Raw genomic sequence first — 15,452 nt, 5'->3', positions numbered from 1 at the left:
AGACTCTAAAATGAAGCTGTTTATCCTACATGTAGTGGGTCTTCACACGGGGGCTGCCATGTTCAAATCACACGACCAGAATGAATAAAACCAAGGTGTTTCCACCAAGTCAATCCACTAGCTGTCATATTTGGAACGCTCTTAGGAAGCTATTTCCAATTATGAATGTGCAGTTCCTATCTACTTGATTGGGGGAACACCGAAATCTCAAAACGGTTGGTCAACATTACGATCAAAGAACGTATTTCAAATCAGCAGTAAAATCTGACAACACTGGATTCATATCTTGTGCTTCTTTGCCTCAGATTACACTTAAAAAACGCAATTTTCCCTTCTTGTATAGCTAATGCGCATGCGCGTTCTCGAGGTGATTGACAAGCATTGTCTGTATCTAAAAGGTAATTGGCTCTTTTACCTATAAAGCGGGACTTCATTTCTACATCCGTTCTGCGTTCCAATTTCTACCATTCATTTTAACAGAAGTGGCCCGTCTCTGCTAAATACTCTCTGATAAAACAAGGAATCTAAGCAACTGTAAATTACTGAATGTACGCAAAAATCAACAGCTGCTTGAAAAAGTAAATACACACAAACACACAGGGTATGAAACGGTTCCTCCTTTATTCAGCCGCACTCACTCGAGATCGCTTATTTACAAGGCATGCCACATCGATACCAGAACTGACTTAAAAGACATCATCAATAATTAATGATCAATAACACTTACATCAGCTCTGAGGGAGACAGAGGGATGTGGAAGAAAAAGAGAAGAAAACAATGATACATCAATTCTCCATTTTTTTTTTTTTTTTTAATATATATATATATATATTTTTTTGTCCATGGCAGATACGTTTATTTGATCATTGTCTTAAATGTAACATTTTTACTTAGGGAGTCTGACGTCATTGTCAACATTCCCCTCTGATTGGTCCGCCCCTCAGCCTCTTAACCAGCAAGCTGAGTTAGTAGGGCTGTCATTGGAACCCATTAAACACTGGTTTAAAAAATTATAATTTTTTTTTTTAGGAAGTGGGGCAGACTGAACCACATTATTCAAAACTAATAACAACTTCCAAAGAAAAACCTAGATTTGTGGTGTCTTTTTTTTAATAGTGTCCTTTGAGATATTCATTCACAAACTTGGATAAAAAAAGGTTAATTCTGTGAGGGTCTGAGAGGGAGAGAATGTGCTACATACATCAGTATGAAATGGAGAATCAGAGGAGGTAATACAATTCTGTTTTTATGTCTGCACACACTGTAAATAATGTAGACTTTTTCATCTTTCAAAATGCGACCCTTTGCAGGAAAATACCTGAAAGTTATCATTATTTATGGGTATTTCTTCTCACGTACAGGTGAAACGATCATACAAGTACTCAAAATTTCTCTCTCTCACACACACACACACACGCACACACGCACGCACACACACATACACACTTAAAGGTATGCACTTATTCTTTCTCTGTATCACACATTTAACACACACACACATCCACATACTTCCTGAACACACTCACACACACAAGGGGTGGCCACAGCTTTAGACCCCCCAGCACAGGTGACCAATCATGCAGGGGAGAATAAAATTGCAGGTGGTGTCAGAGATCAGATGAGTCCTCGTCTCTTCTTGTAGTCCTCCAGGTTGAGAGATCGGCGTGGTGCTCCGTCTTTAACAGGCAATGAGTTTGAACTCACCGCCAAAGACTTTGCTTCTGTGGAGGATATAGAAAATAAATTTCAAATGGTCCATTCAAGACCTACATAGTCATCCTACCAAATTGTCAGGCCCTATTTTGAGGATCAAATTCATATGTTCGTTAATTCATGCACTGTTAAATTCTGTTTTCCCGCTACACAGTGCTTTAATCTTAAGTTTGATACAAACCATTTTTAGACCCGAAAGTTTGGCACTTACACATGCCAACAAACAAAATGTAATGACCGTTTAAACAAAGTGTTTGAGATTTAATATTGCACTTAAAAGGAATATTCCAGGTTCAATACCAGTTAAATCGACAGTATTTGTGTGACAATTTTGATTACCACAAAAATGTTAGACTTAGCCCAACTTTTCTTTAAAAAAAAAAAAAGCAAAAATCCAGTGAGGCACTTACAATGGAAGTGAATGGGGTCATTACGTAAATGTTAAAATGCTCATCATTTGAAAAGTATAGCCACAAGATGTAAACAATGTGTTTTTAACATGATTTCGGTGTGATAAAATCGCTAACTAACCTTTTCTGTGTAGTTATAGCCAATTTTACAACTTCTTTACCATGACAATATAATGTCAACAAACCCTATAAAACCCTAAAACGACTGTAAAAATTAAGATTTATACAACTTTACAGCTCAAAAAATTCATGACTTTTAACAGAAGAATTAATATAAGTATTAATTTAATAAAATTATAAAGGTTCACATTTCTGCCTTTAAACCCTCCAAAAATGGGCTCTATTCACTTCCATTGTAAGAGCCTAGCAGTAACCTCGAATTTTGCCTTTTTTTTTTTTTTTTTTTCAAAGAAAAGGAGGGATGACTCAAAATTATTTTTGTGATCAACATTATGCTCCAAATGCTGTCGATTGAGCTTAACTTGCATTGAACCTGAAATATTCCTTTAATCCCAGACCAGCAGGCACTACCACATCACTAAACTGAGGTCCTCTCCACATTTGAGATGCACTTACCAGCATTAGGAACCTGTAGGTCAATTTTGACATCAAAGTCGTGAACTTTAAAAAGGTCCTCTGAGAGGTCGCTGGTTGGCTTGGTAGCATCTTTGTCTTTCTGGTTAGCCAGGCCCTGCGTTATAAACAGGATCACAGAATTCTGTATCAGAACAGGCTCATGTTGCTTGCTTTGGGCTTGTTTGTGTCTCTGCGTGTTACCTGTTTGTTAGCCTGCTGACTGTTATCTTGCCCCGAGCCTGAACCGTATTTCTGGTTAAGATGTGCCAAAATAGCTGCGTGGACTGAGGGATCTCTTGCCTGAGAAAGAGAGAATATGTTTTTTAAGAAACATAAAAGATAGTCTAATGGGTGTAGGAGTAAAGAAGAACACAGGAGGTGACTGAAGGATTGCCAACAGAGGCGTTAAAGTATATGTTGTCCATTTGTGAGGAGAGAGGCAAATTGTGTGCAAGTGAGAATGTGTGTGGATGAAAGTTACTATAGCTATGTTAGTGAGCGGCCTTGCAGTCTACCCAAAACCTGTCTGAAACTTAGGAACAGAGCTTATGTGTGTGTTTGATGTTTTGGAGTAAAGAGTAGATGCTAGCCTTACATTGGACACCATAGTTGGTTTACACTGCCGTCTGGTGAATGGATCCATCTGTTGGTTCTTGGAGTTCTGTCCCTCTGCCTGATTGACAAACATAAAGATGTTTCAGATTCCAGAATGTCTTTTAAGGGGGCTTTCACACTGGCAGTTTAGTCCAAAATGGAGCAGGGTTCGCATGAAAATCTGGTCATATGAAAGCTGTTTTGGTCGCAATGGAACTGTGGCATGGTTTGCATGAATGAGAAAGCAATCTGTACATGGGTCCGCAGTTATTCAGGAAGCACAATATCATGTGTATGCATTTTGGACGATTTAAGCATGAAGACATCATCAGTTACATTAAAAAAAAAAAAACACACACACGTGCTCCAGAATTTCTGCTAAGACATTTTGGTGCCAGCTATGTGTCTGGAAATGATCAAGTTTGCCGGACAAATTGGAAAAAATCTGGTCATCTCATTTCTGTTTATTCTGTGCTGAAAACGTGATATAGGCTAATAATGACAGTCAAGTCAAATGAATGCTAAATGTTTGTTCATTACAGCTGCTTTTACATAAATAAAAACCGGGCATTATGGAATAAGCATCTTATTTAAAAAAACATTCAACAATGGGGGCAAAATTTAACAACTAAACTGCAATTTGCTACATACAGCTGAAGTCAGAAGTTTACATACACCTTAGCCAAATACATTTAATCTCAGTTTTTCACAATTCCTGACATTTAATCAAAGAAAACATTCCCTGTCTTAGGTCAGTTAGGATCACTATTTTAAGAATGTGAAATGTCAGGATAATAGTAGAGAGAATGATTTATTTCAGCTTTTATTTCTTTCATCACATTCCCAGAGGGTCAGAAGTTTACATAAACTTTGGATGTATTTGGTAGCATTGCCTTTAAATTGTTTGACTTGGGTCAAATGTTTTGGGTAGCCTTCCACAAGCTTCTAATAATAAGTTCCTGGAATTTTGGCCCATTCCTCCAGACAGAACTGGTGTAACTGAGTCAGGTTTGTAGGCCTCCTTGCTCGCACACGCTTTTTCAGTTCTGCCCACAAATGTTCTATTGGATTGCGGTCAGGGCTTTGTGATGGCCACTCTAATACCTTGACTTTGTTGTCCTTAAGCCATTTTGCCACAAGTTTGGCGGTATGCTTGGGGTCATTGTCCATTTGGAAGACCCATTTGCGACCGAGCTTTAACCTCCTGGCTGATGTCTTGAGATGTTGCTTACATCATTTTCCTTCCTCATGATGCCATCTATTTTGTGAAGTGCACCAGTCCCTCCTGCAGCAAAGCACCCCCACAACATGATGCTGCCACCCCCATGCTTCATGGTTGGGATGGTGTTCTTCAGCTTGCAAGCCTCATCCTTTTTCCTCCAAATATAACGATGGTCATTATGGCCAAACAGTTCAATTTTTGTTTTATCAGACCAGAGGACATTTCTCCAAAAAGTAAGATCTTCGTCCCCATGTGCAATTGCAAACTGTAGTCTGGCTTTTTGGTTTTGTTTTAGTTAGTTTTAAATTTTTAATGTTAAAGATTTTTAACATTAAAAATAATGTTAATAAATGGTTTATGTAAACATTAGTTAATGCATTATAAATTAAAATGAACTATAATGAGCAGCTGTAGATTTATAAATTACCATTGACCAAGATGAATAAATAATATAAAATGGTAACACTTCACAATAAGGTTGTATTTGTTAACATTAGTTAACATGAACTAACAATACAAAATACTTTTACAGCATTTATTTATCTTGGCTAATTTTTTTTTTTTTTTCAACATATACTAATACATTTTTTAAATCAAAAGTTATATTAATTAACTTTAGTTAATGCAGTATGAACAAACATTAACTAACAATGAACAATTGTGTTTTTATATTATTATGTCACATATCATATTATTAACATTATTAAACAAAAAGATATAAATGGTAAACTGAACTTACTTGTTTAATGTGACATTTTGTGGAAGTTCTCTTTATTCTATTCCTGAAGGTGTTTGTACAATTTCTGCTTTTTCAATTAAAAAAAAAAAGATATAAATGGTAAGATAAACATTTATCTGTTCTGTTTTCTCCAGTTAGTTTACAAGCTAATTGGTTAGCCTATTAGCTTAGCATACCACTAGCTTCTCCTCTTCACTTTCATTAAATTCTCCTCACAATTGCCACCTAGTGATACTAGGTACTAGGTGATTGAATTCAAAAGAACTTTTATTTTGCTGTATATTTAATGATTTTACTTTTTTTTAAATCTTTGTGATTATGGTTCGGTTTAGAGTTATGGATATTTGTAGGTGTGTGTGACGAGGAGGAGGGCGTGGCCGGGCCGTGAGGACATACGCCCGGTCCTGAATTGTTCTAACAATCGCACTCCGATTCAGACCACAGCAAATGTGCCCAATATGAAAACCTAGTGGTTCCCCACCCTGTTCCTGGAGGCCCCCCAACTCTGCACATTTTGTATATCTCCCTTTACTGACACACCCAATTCAGGTCTTGGAGTCTCCACTAACGAGCTTGATGAGTTGAATCAGGTGTTTTTGATTAGCAAGATATACAAAATGTATAGTGTTGGGGGGCATCCAGAACAGGGTTGGGAACAGACTAACAGCTCAAAAACAGCCTAACAAGATCACTCACCACCAGAGCCTTCTCAGATTCCACAATGTTCCAACTCCGATTCCTCTGGTTGATATAGCTGGGGAGAAAAATAAAACATTATTCAGGGTTCTGACTCCATTCTACCAATACATTATCCATGATTTTTCCAATTTCCAAAGATATTTCAGAGCTGAACATAAATTAAATACTGTATATTCACTATAAAATTTCCATGAGTTTAGGATTTTATTACATTTTCAGAACTTTCAAGGCCTGAAATTAACAACATAAAAATTCCCTGATATTTCCAGGTTATCCATGACTGTGGGAACCCTGATGCTTATTAAGAGGAGTGATGAGAAGATCTGTGTGTGTGTGTGTGCACAAAGGCATGTTTTCGTGTAAGCATTTGTGCATTTCTAACCTGATGGCAGAGATATTTTTGGTTCTCTGTCGGTCAAGTGCTTCTGCTCTCTCCTCCAGCTCATTCAACTGATCCTGCAGTAGTTTCACCTTCTCGCCATCACCACTTTCCTCAGCCATGGCCTGTAACCACAAGTTACACATATAAGCAGAAGACAACATGCACAAGTATGCACATAAACAGATTCCACCCCACAAGGACAAAGCTACTACAAAAAGATTACAACCTTCTCTTTGAGAAGTTGCGTTTTTTTCATGGCATAATTTGGTGGTGCCTTTCGGAATCTGTCTTTCTCTTTGACAATCTGCAATAAACAAGCAAACAAAAATCTCACATTAACATTGTTAAAACGGATTACAATTCTTTGTATTAAGGACAACAAGAAATGGCATCAGTGGGACTCACATCCTCAATGTCTTTGTCGTTGAATTTATAGTTGACCGCCTCCTTGATGGACTGCTCTTTTTTGGTGATCTCATCCAGATTAGGTAGCTGCATTCCTGCTGAAAACATCTATAGTGCAACAGTTACCAAGGTTACTACTAGACATGCACATCCCATTATGTTCTGGTATGACAGCAGTTCTAAAATAATCCTAAAAATGTTAACAAACACAGGGCAAAAATTGAATTCAACCCCTAATTCAATTTTGCTGAAACAAACTTAGTTGGCATAAAAATTTAAATCTGCTTAATAGTTAACAGAGCGCAAGCACAAATAAGATATTTAATAAGATATAAGATATGCATAAGAATAAGATAAGCATATTTCTAGGTTTAATTTGCTTTTGGTTAAACTCTATTTTGTTGAATGAAGTACACATTTCAAACTCACCGCCTCTTTCCATTTCATAAACTCGCTTTCAGTAAACTCTTGATTAGACACAAACTCAAGTCTGAACACTCGTGTGTCATTTCCATGCCTGCAAGTATAAACATACAATACACATACAAAGACATAAATAATGTAGCACAAAGAGAAAAGATGAATGCACAGGATCTGTTTATTCTGCATTTACTCACCGGAGCTGAAGGCCTTTATTTGTCCGTGTGGTCCCCAGCTGATAAATTTTTGCCGTCTCCACCACATCAATGATTTCAGCCACCTGTGGGATTTCATTTTATACATTTTATCTTTCTACTGGCACTCAAAAATCAATTAATCATTTTAGAACAAAGGGTGTTATAAAATGAATAGAAGAACAAGAGAGTTTAATTTTTCACTGACCCGATATACAGGTTTGCTGCTGCTGTTTCCAATGCCAATCCGAACAAAACATCCAGTTACAGTTTTAGCAAAGAACGGCATGTGACACCAGCGCTCCAGTTTGTGCCGGGACAGCCGGATCCGATTCAGCTCATCTGGTAATGTCACCGGCTGGGACTTGGGTGGAGCCTCCTCTTTTCTGAAGCACAAGTGCACAGTTAATAAACATGTTTATTACAGGTGGGAGAAATTGAAACATTATCCATGTAAATATGAATTCTTCAATATATATAAAATACAGCAAATTAGAGATAGGTTCTGAGTTTAGAGTTTTGATTTGGCGTAATTTCAGCAGTCTTAATGGCAGTAATTAATGTGTTAACAATCAAGGAGACGTGATGTTATCCTCTTATACTTACTCCTCCTCATCATCAAAAGATGAAGATCCTGAGCTGCGGTCACTCTTTACTGAAGATTTGTCGTCATCATCTTCCTCCTCCTCTTCATCATCCGAGTAGACCTCGCTGGTTTTCAGTGGCTGCCTTTTGGCTAGGAGCTCAGCTGAAAGTTCAACGTTTAAATAACAGCGATTGCTTGTCACACAGTTACAATTTTGTCTGTTGATTGGAAAGTGAAATATCACTATGAAAAGAAAGGTACCAGTTCTGTTTTTCCTCTTCTCTCTTTCTGCTTTCAGCTCTTCCATGGCCTGTGACTTCTTGTCCAGCTTCTCGTCTCTCTTGATCCGTCTCTCTTTGTTATGTGACATCACCTGCATAAACAGAAAGGAACCACACGTGTGTAGGACCATATTTGTGTTTCTATTAAAGGATGGGCCTGTTGGCTGGAGGGTTTACTCACCACCTGAGTGTCTGGGACCTGAGACAGTTTCCTCTTCTCCTGCTCCTCCTCCTGCTTCTTTTTTTTCTCTTCCTTTTCTTTCTTCTTCGCAGTCTTCAATTTTTGCTTTATTTCAAACCTTCGTGGGACAAAAACATCCATGTGGATGAACATCTTTTCTTGACTCCTTCAAATTTTTGTTCTTGCTGAGCAGATGCATTTCCTTTCAAATGAGCAGAACTGAGAAAAACACCCCACATGCCAACCCATATTTACTGAACCACTGTTTACAAATATTATTATTATTATTATAAAAAAATATATATTATTAAAAATCATGTAATTTTAGTTCATTTCTATATTAGGCTAATTATCACATTTTGGTAAAGACACTCTTTGAGGCCATATTATTTTATACAGTACATAAATATTGCAATCTGTAGGTCATGCATTCCAACTGTTATTTTTCGGTCTTGTTGCCTCGAGATAGAAACTCGAGAAAGATCACTTGTTTTGTTGATATAACTATTGTCATGTCAATATCACAAAAAAAAAAAAAAAGAAAAAAAAAATATTGTGATCTTGAGAAAACAATACAGAAAAATAATACTGCATGGCATCCATACCTAGAACAGAACTATGTATCATTCTAGGATGCAGAATTAATCAGTGTATTTCCACACAAGATTTCTAACGACTTCAGTTCCACACTGAAAATTAATGCACAGGTGTATGGACTTTTGGTGAAATGCTGTCCATTCATTTAATGCTGATTCAAGCAATGTCTAACTTTTTTCCCCCCACACATTTCTGGGGAACATTGCTTTGAGCATTCTAATAATTTCACATAACTGAAACTTTAATTATGCTATCATTCAAAGCCAGATTCATAATCAGAATCCCCTCTCACCTCCTCTTGAGAACTTCTCTCTTCTCTATACGATTGAACAGCTCCTGTTCTCTCTCTTTCTCCGTCATCTGCTCCAAACGGGCTCGGTCCTCTTCGTCCCCCATCAGATCATCTCCGTATCCATCCCTGAAAACCTCATCCTCTGATGAGGAGTCAGAATCCGAGCTGGAGGACGAGCTGTTACTTTCGGAGTCTGACACCTCACCTTAGAAATAGTAAGGCAGGGAGAAACAATTTGTTTATTTGTATTCATTTCATCTCGTTTATTTTTCCAGTTTCAATTTTGAAATGAAAGAAAAAATGAAGATGAAAAAAAAACTTTGTGATTTGTAAACCAGGGCTGGGCGATATGCATTAAATATTGTAACAATATATTTCTAAAAAATATATTGCAATATCTGATTACATCGTCAACACCCCTGTCCCCACTGCTGAGGGATCATTGATTATTTTTGCTTTATTGATTTTGCTTTAAAAATCAAATTCATTTATTGAAATAGAAAAACTTAAACCAAATATATTTCTAAATTCAAACTGCACTTCAATTGAAACGAAAAAGCAATTAAAATAACAAACTGGTAAAACAAAATCATTTATAAACCACCTCCCCAAATCCAAACATTTACCTTCTCTAACTCCCTTAACCCGCCCCATTTGCCATCACGCAAGTATCCGTCTACGATAACAAGTGGAAAATTACCAATACAAATTATGATCTAAAGATAATTATAAATGTAAACATAATAATAATAATTGAAATATAAGTAAACCATTTCCTCTAGAATGTTTAACACAACTCACATAATTTTTACTTTCACAAAAGGTGACGTGTTTGTTTACTTCACTTAGTCTGTGCTTAAACAAATAGAAAATACCAGATTTCCTATTAGGTGTAAGCCTAATAAATTCCCTTGTGTTCCCCAATTAATCCTGCCTTATAATTTCCACTGTGATCTTACCGAATTTGTGTTTATATTGCGTTTCGTTAAAGTAGTTAATGCTGCCCAAAGAAAATGATATAGAACTTATTTTTAAGTTCAAGGTGGACATGTTTTTTTATTATTTTATGATATAATCTTTTTTTTTTTTTTTTTTTTTTTACTGAGGTTGTTTAATGGGGCCTATGCACGCCATAATTTTATTTCAAATGAAAACTTTAGTTTAATTCCATATCTGCGAATCAAAAACTTTTCTTTATGGAGTGGATGATGAATACAAGTTGATGTCACAAAGCAATATGTTTTGAATAACTTTTAAATAAAAGTTTTTCACAATGGCTGATGTTTCATCACTAATTATTTTTACCTGACAGGCTGTATTTCCTTAATAAAATTTCTAATATACAGGTGCATCTCAATAAATTAGAATGTCGTGGAAAAGTTCATTTATTTCAGTAATTCAACTCAAATTGTGAAACTTGTGTATTAAATAAATTCAGTGCACACAGACTGAAGTAGTTTAAGTCTTTGGTTCTTTTAATTGTGATGATTTTGGCTCACATTTAACAAAAACCCACCAATTCACTATCTCAAAAAATTAGAATATGGTGACATGCCAATCAGCTAATCAACTCAAAACACCTGCAAAGGTTTCCTGAGCCTTCAAAATGGTCTCTCAGTTTGGTTCACTAGGCTACACAATCATGGGGAAGACTGCTGATCTGACAGTTGTCCAGAAGACAATAATTGACACCCTTCACAAGGAGGGTAAGCCACAAACATTCATTGCCAAAGAAGCTGGCTGTTCACAGAGTGCTGTATCCAAGCATGTTAACAGAAAGTTGAGTGGAAGGAAAAAGCGTGGAAGAAAAAGATGCACAACCAACTGAGAGAACCGCAGCCTTATGAGGATTGTCAAGCAAAATCGATTCAAGAATTTGGGTGAAATTCACAAGGAATGGACTGAGGCTGGGGTCAAGGCATCAAGAGCCACCACACACAGACGTGTCAAGGAATTTGGCTACAGTTGTCGTATTCCTCTTGTTAAGCCACTCCTGAACCACAGACAACATCAGAGGCGTCTTACCTGGGCTAAGGAGAAGAAGAACTGGACTGTTGCCCAGTGTTCCAAAGTCCTCTTTTCAGATGAGAGCAAGTTTTGTATTTCATTTGGAAACCAAGGTCCTAGAGTCTGGAGGAAGGGTGGAGAAGCTCATAGCCCAAGTTGCTTGAAGTCCAGTGTTAAGTTTCCACAGTCTGTGATGATTTGAGGTGCAATGTCATCTGCTGGTGTTGGTCCATTGTGTTTTTTGAAAACCAAAGTCACTGCACCCGTTTACCAAGAAATTTTGGAGCACTTCATGCTTCCTTCTGCTGACCAGCTTTTTAAAGATGCTGATTTCATTTTCCAGCAGGATTTGGCACCTGCCCACACTGCCAAAAGCACCAAAAGTTGGTTAAATGACCATGGTGTTGGTGTGCTTGACTGGCCAGCAAACTCACCAGACCTGAACCCCATAGAGAATCTATGGGGTATTGTCAAGAGGAAAATGAGAAACAAGAGACCAACAAATGCAGATGAGCTGAAGGCCACTGTCAAAGAAACCTGGGCTTCCATACCACCTCGGCAGTGCCACAAACTGATCACCTCCATGCCATGCCAAATTGAGGCAGTAATTAAAGCAAAAGGAGCCCCTACCAAGTATTGAGTACATATACAGTAAATGAACATACTTTCCAGAAGGCCAACAATTCACTAAAAATGTTTTTTTTATTGGTCTTATGATGTATTCTAATTTTTTGAGATAGTGAATTGGTGGGTTTTTGTTAAATGTGAGCCAAAATCATCACAATCAAAAGAACCAAAGACTTAAACTACTTCAGTCTGTGTGCATTGAATTTATTTAATACACGAGTTTCACAATTTGAGTTGAGTTACTGAAATAAATGAACTTTTCCACGACATTCTAATTTATTGAGATGCACCTGTATGTTCTGTTTTTCAGTAGTTCTAAACCATAGCATACTTGTTACAAGCCATGTTGGAGTCTAGAGAGTAGGTTATAATTGGAAAATGTTTCATGCTATTCAGAATTTTGCAGTGAAAATGGACACAACCTCTTTAATCCATAATGCTTTTTAAAATTGTAATATTTCCATTCATATCTAAAAGCATAAGTGCATGATAACTACTGGGCTACTATTTTATATATTTGCTGACTTCCCAGCTCCATGGTCTGTCATTTCCCGATACTGTCCATCATCAGTATATTTGTCATATATCATTAACATCTGATTACATCGTCCTATCGCCCAGCCCTATGATGCAATACATCTATATATATATATCACCATTCTTTTTCTCACAATGTTGCATTATTACATATACAATGCTTTTTTAATTATGTGTGCATTCGTATTATTTACTAGTAAAATTAATGAAGAAATTAATGAAGGCTGAAAAATACACTCTATTGGTGTAGTCAGAGCCACTTTTATAAGGCACCACACTGGACAAAACTGAAGAAAATCACACAAAAGACATTGAAACTGATGTCCCAGATTCACTCTTGTAGACACTCTGGATCTGCAATTTAGTGCAGATTCATTCACAATACAACTATGATACTGTAATGTATTGAATCAATATATATATATATATATATATATATATATATATATATATATATATATATATATATATATATATATATATATATATATATATTATATATATATATACACATTCAGTGAGCACTTTTTTAGGAACACCTTATTCAAAAAATCATGCAGATACAGTTCAGGAGCTTCAGTTAATGTTCACATCAACCATCAGAATGGGGAAAAAATGTGATCTCAGTGATTTTGACCGTGGCATGATTGCTGGTGCCAGATGGGCTGGTTTGAGTATTTCTGTAACTGCTGATCTCCTGGGATTTTCACACACAACAGTCTCTAGAATTTACTCAGAATGGTACCAAAAAAAAAATAAAAAATCCAGTGAGTGGCAGTTCTGCAGACGGAAATGCCTTGTTGATGAGAGAGGTCAACAGAGAATGGCCAGACTGGTTCGAGCTGACAGAAAGGCTACGGTAACTCAGATAACTACTCTCTACAAATGTAGTGAGCATGATAGCATCTCAGAACACACAACACATCGAACTTTGAAGCAGAAGGGATACAACAGCAGAAGATCATGTTGGGCACTTTATTAGTACCATAGGGTTCCTAATAAAGTGCTCAGTGAGTGTACATCACAATGTGTATTATATCATGAGGTAGTTGCCAAATCCCAGTCTGAAAAAAACAGTGCTGGCACATGTGAAAGATGCCCGATTGTTCACTTCTAGGTTGTGATACCACAGAAACAAAACAAAAAATAGATGTGAAAAAAAACAAAGACAGCTGCCCTACCCTCCTCTGGAGCTGAACTCTCTGCTGAACTGTCTCCATTTGAGCTGCCGGATGAAGCCGCCTTGCCCTTTTTTTTCTTCACTGTGTTCTTTTTTTCCAGCCCCTTGCTCGGCTTTCCCTTCTTTTTGGTTTTAGTACCTCCAACAGTCCACTAACAGATCAAAAGAACACATCCAGATGACATTTAATTCAACAGCAAGTTTCAAGATGGTTTAAGATAATTTCTTGACTATATTTCAATAGCCAGAGCTTTAAAAGTCAGGACCAACTTGTAATAATGGAAAAGCTGCATACCTCATCATCACTGTCTGATGTCTCTGAGTCAGTGGAGGCGGCAGGTTTACTAACAGGCTCTTCCTGTTCATCAGAATCCACACGCTTTCTCTTTGCAAGAGACAGCAGCTCCTAGAGCAATGAGCACAGGTGAAGACAGTTATGCCATTTTACACGGGTTACTGTGCATGTCATTGTGAAATAGTCAATCTAACTGTACACTCTAATCAGTGAAGTATCCCATAAGCTTACATACTGCAGTGAAACTATGAGCCCGTTTACAGGCGTTGGAGGTAGTGTTGTCCCGGTACCAAAATTTCAGTAGTCTGTACTGATAACAGTGAAATTTCACGGTTCTCGATGCTAATGATAATGATGCAAATATGATCATGCTATTGAACACAAGTTTAGTTATTTTTAATAATTATTTTAACACCTAGAGTTTAATAATTATTATTTTCCAGAACATGTTTTAGTTTAATTTAATTTAATCATCAAAATGGTGTCTATTCAATTAATTCTTAAAACATTTAATAAGTGAAAATATAACTTTTTAACATGTCATTGCATTTTTTATTTTTTTTGGGCAAACTTTTATTCAATAGCAGTCTTGCTTGATATGATTCATTTTTTTTATTATTACAGAGAATATTACATTTTACAATACAGTTGTACAACCCCAATTCCAAAAAAGTTGGGACAGTATGAAAAATGCTAATAAAAACAAAAAGGAGTGATCTGTAAATTATATTCACCCTTTACTATATTGAAAGCACTACAACTACACATTATGTTTTACCTTGTGAATTTCATTGTTTTGTTTTTGTTTTTTACTGTACAGTAATTTTAAATCAGATGATTGCAACACACTCCAAAAAAGTTTGGACAGTCGAGTGTTTACCACTGTGAAACATCATAATTTATTCTAATAACACTTATTAAACATTTAGACACTGAAGACACAAGTTTGTAATGTTTAAAAAGTGGAATTTTCACCCCATTCATCCATTATGCAGGTCTTCAGCTGCACAATTGTATGGGGTCTTCATTGCTGTATTGTGCGCTTCATAATGCACCACACATTCTCAATTGGAGATGGTCAGGACTGCAAGCAGGCCAATTTAGCACTCGCACTCTCTGCTTATTTGGCCAGTATGTGGTTTAAAGTTATCCTGCTAAAAATGCTGGGACATCCCTGGAAAAGATGGTGTTGGATGGCAGTATATGCTGCTCCAAAATTTGTACATATCTGTATGCATTCATAGCATTCTCACAGATGTGCGAGTTACTCATGCCATGGGCACTGACACCCCTGGCCCATACAGACACTGGTTTTTGGACCTGACGCTGATAACAGCTTGGATGGTCATTTTCCTCTGGCACAGAGAACACAACGGCTGTGTTTTTCAAAAACTATTTGAAAGGTGGACTCATCGGACCAAGAAACACAGTTCCACTGTTCTACTTTCCATCTAAGATGAGACCGAGCCCAGAGAAGTCGGCAGTGCTTCTGGACAGTGTTGATGTATGGCTTCT

General features: G+C 36.9%; 1 protein-coding gene across 2 annotated transcripts in view; it reads right to left on the bottom strand.

Moving 5' to 3' along the window:
- Window positions 1-602: 602 nt before the first annotated feature.
- rtf1 (RTF1 homolog, Paf1/RNA polymerase II complex component) overlaps window positions 603-15,452 on the bottom strand; it is a 28,220-nt gene continuing 13,370 nt past the window's right edge. The window contains exons 2-18 of one of the 2 annotated variants that reach the window (XM_051647752.1): window positions 13,938-14,048; window positions 13,644-13,794; window positions 9,292-9,496; window positions 8,403-8,520; window positions 8,202-8,313; window positions 7,961-8,102; window positions 7,563-7,740; window positions 7,358-7,440; window positions 7,170-7,257; window positions 6,741-6,848; window positions 6,562-6,639; window positions 6,336-6,457; window positions 5,951-6,008; window positions 3,295-3,372; window positions 2,901-2,999; window positions 2,700-2,814; window positions 603-1,721 (exon numbers count right to left, since the gene is read on the bottom strand). In XM_051647752.1, coding sequence (XP_051503712.1) covers window positions 1,615-1,721; window positions 2,700-2,814; window positions 2,901-2,999; window positions 3,295-3,372; window positions 5,951-6,008; window positions 6,336-6,457; window positions 6,562-6,639; window positions 6,741-6,848; window positions 7,170-7,257; window positions 7,358-7,440; window positions 7,563-7,740; window positions 7,961-8,102; window positions 8,202-8,313; window positions 8,403-8,520; window positions 9,292-9,496; window positions 13,644-13,794; window positions 13,938-14,048 — 1,953 coding nt within the window. In that variant the 3' untranslated portion in view covers window positions 603-1,614. Of the gene's footprint in view, window positions 1,722-2,699; window positions 2,815-2,900; window positions 3,000-3,294; window positions 5,319-5,950; window positions 6,009-6,335; window positions 6,458-6,561; window positions 6,640-6,740; window positions 6,849-7,169; window positions 7,258-7,357; window positions 7,441-7,562; window positions 7,741-7,960; window positions 8,103-8,201; window positions 8,314-8,402; window positions 8,521-9,291; window positions 9,497-13,643; window positions 13,795-13,937; window positions 14,049-15,452 lie in introns of those variants that run through there. The other variant, XM_051647753.1, reaches the window with a different exon arrangement.

Source organism: Myxocyprinus asiaticus, chromosome 21 (assembly GCF_019703515.2).
Source record: "Myxocyprinus asiaticus isolate MX2 ecotype Aquarium Trade chromosome 21, UBuf_Myxa_2, whole genome shotgun sequence".
In the NCBI taxonomy this organism is placed as follows: domain Eukaryota; kingdom Metazoa; phylum Chordata; class Actinopteri; order Cypriniformes; family Catostomidae; genus Myxocyprinus; species Myxocyprinus asiaticus.
This window is presented reverse-complemented; position numbering and strand designations above follow the sequence as displayed.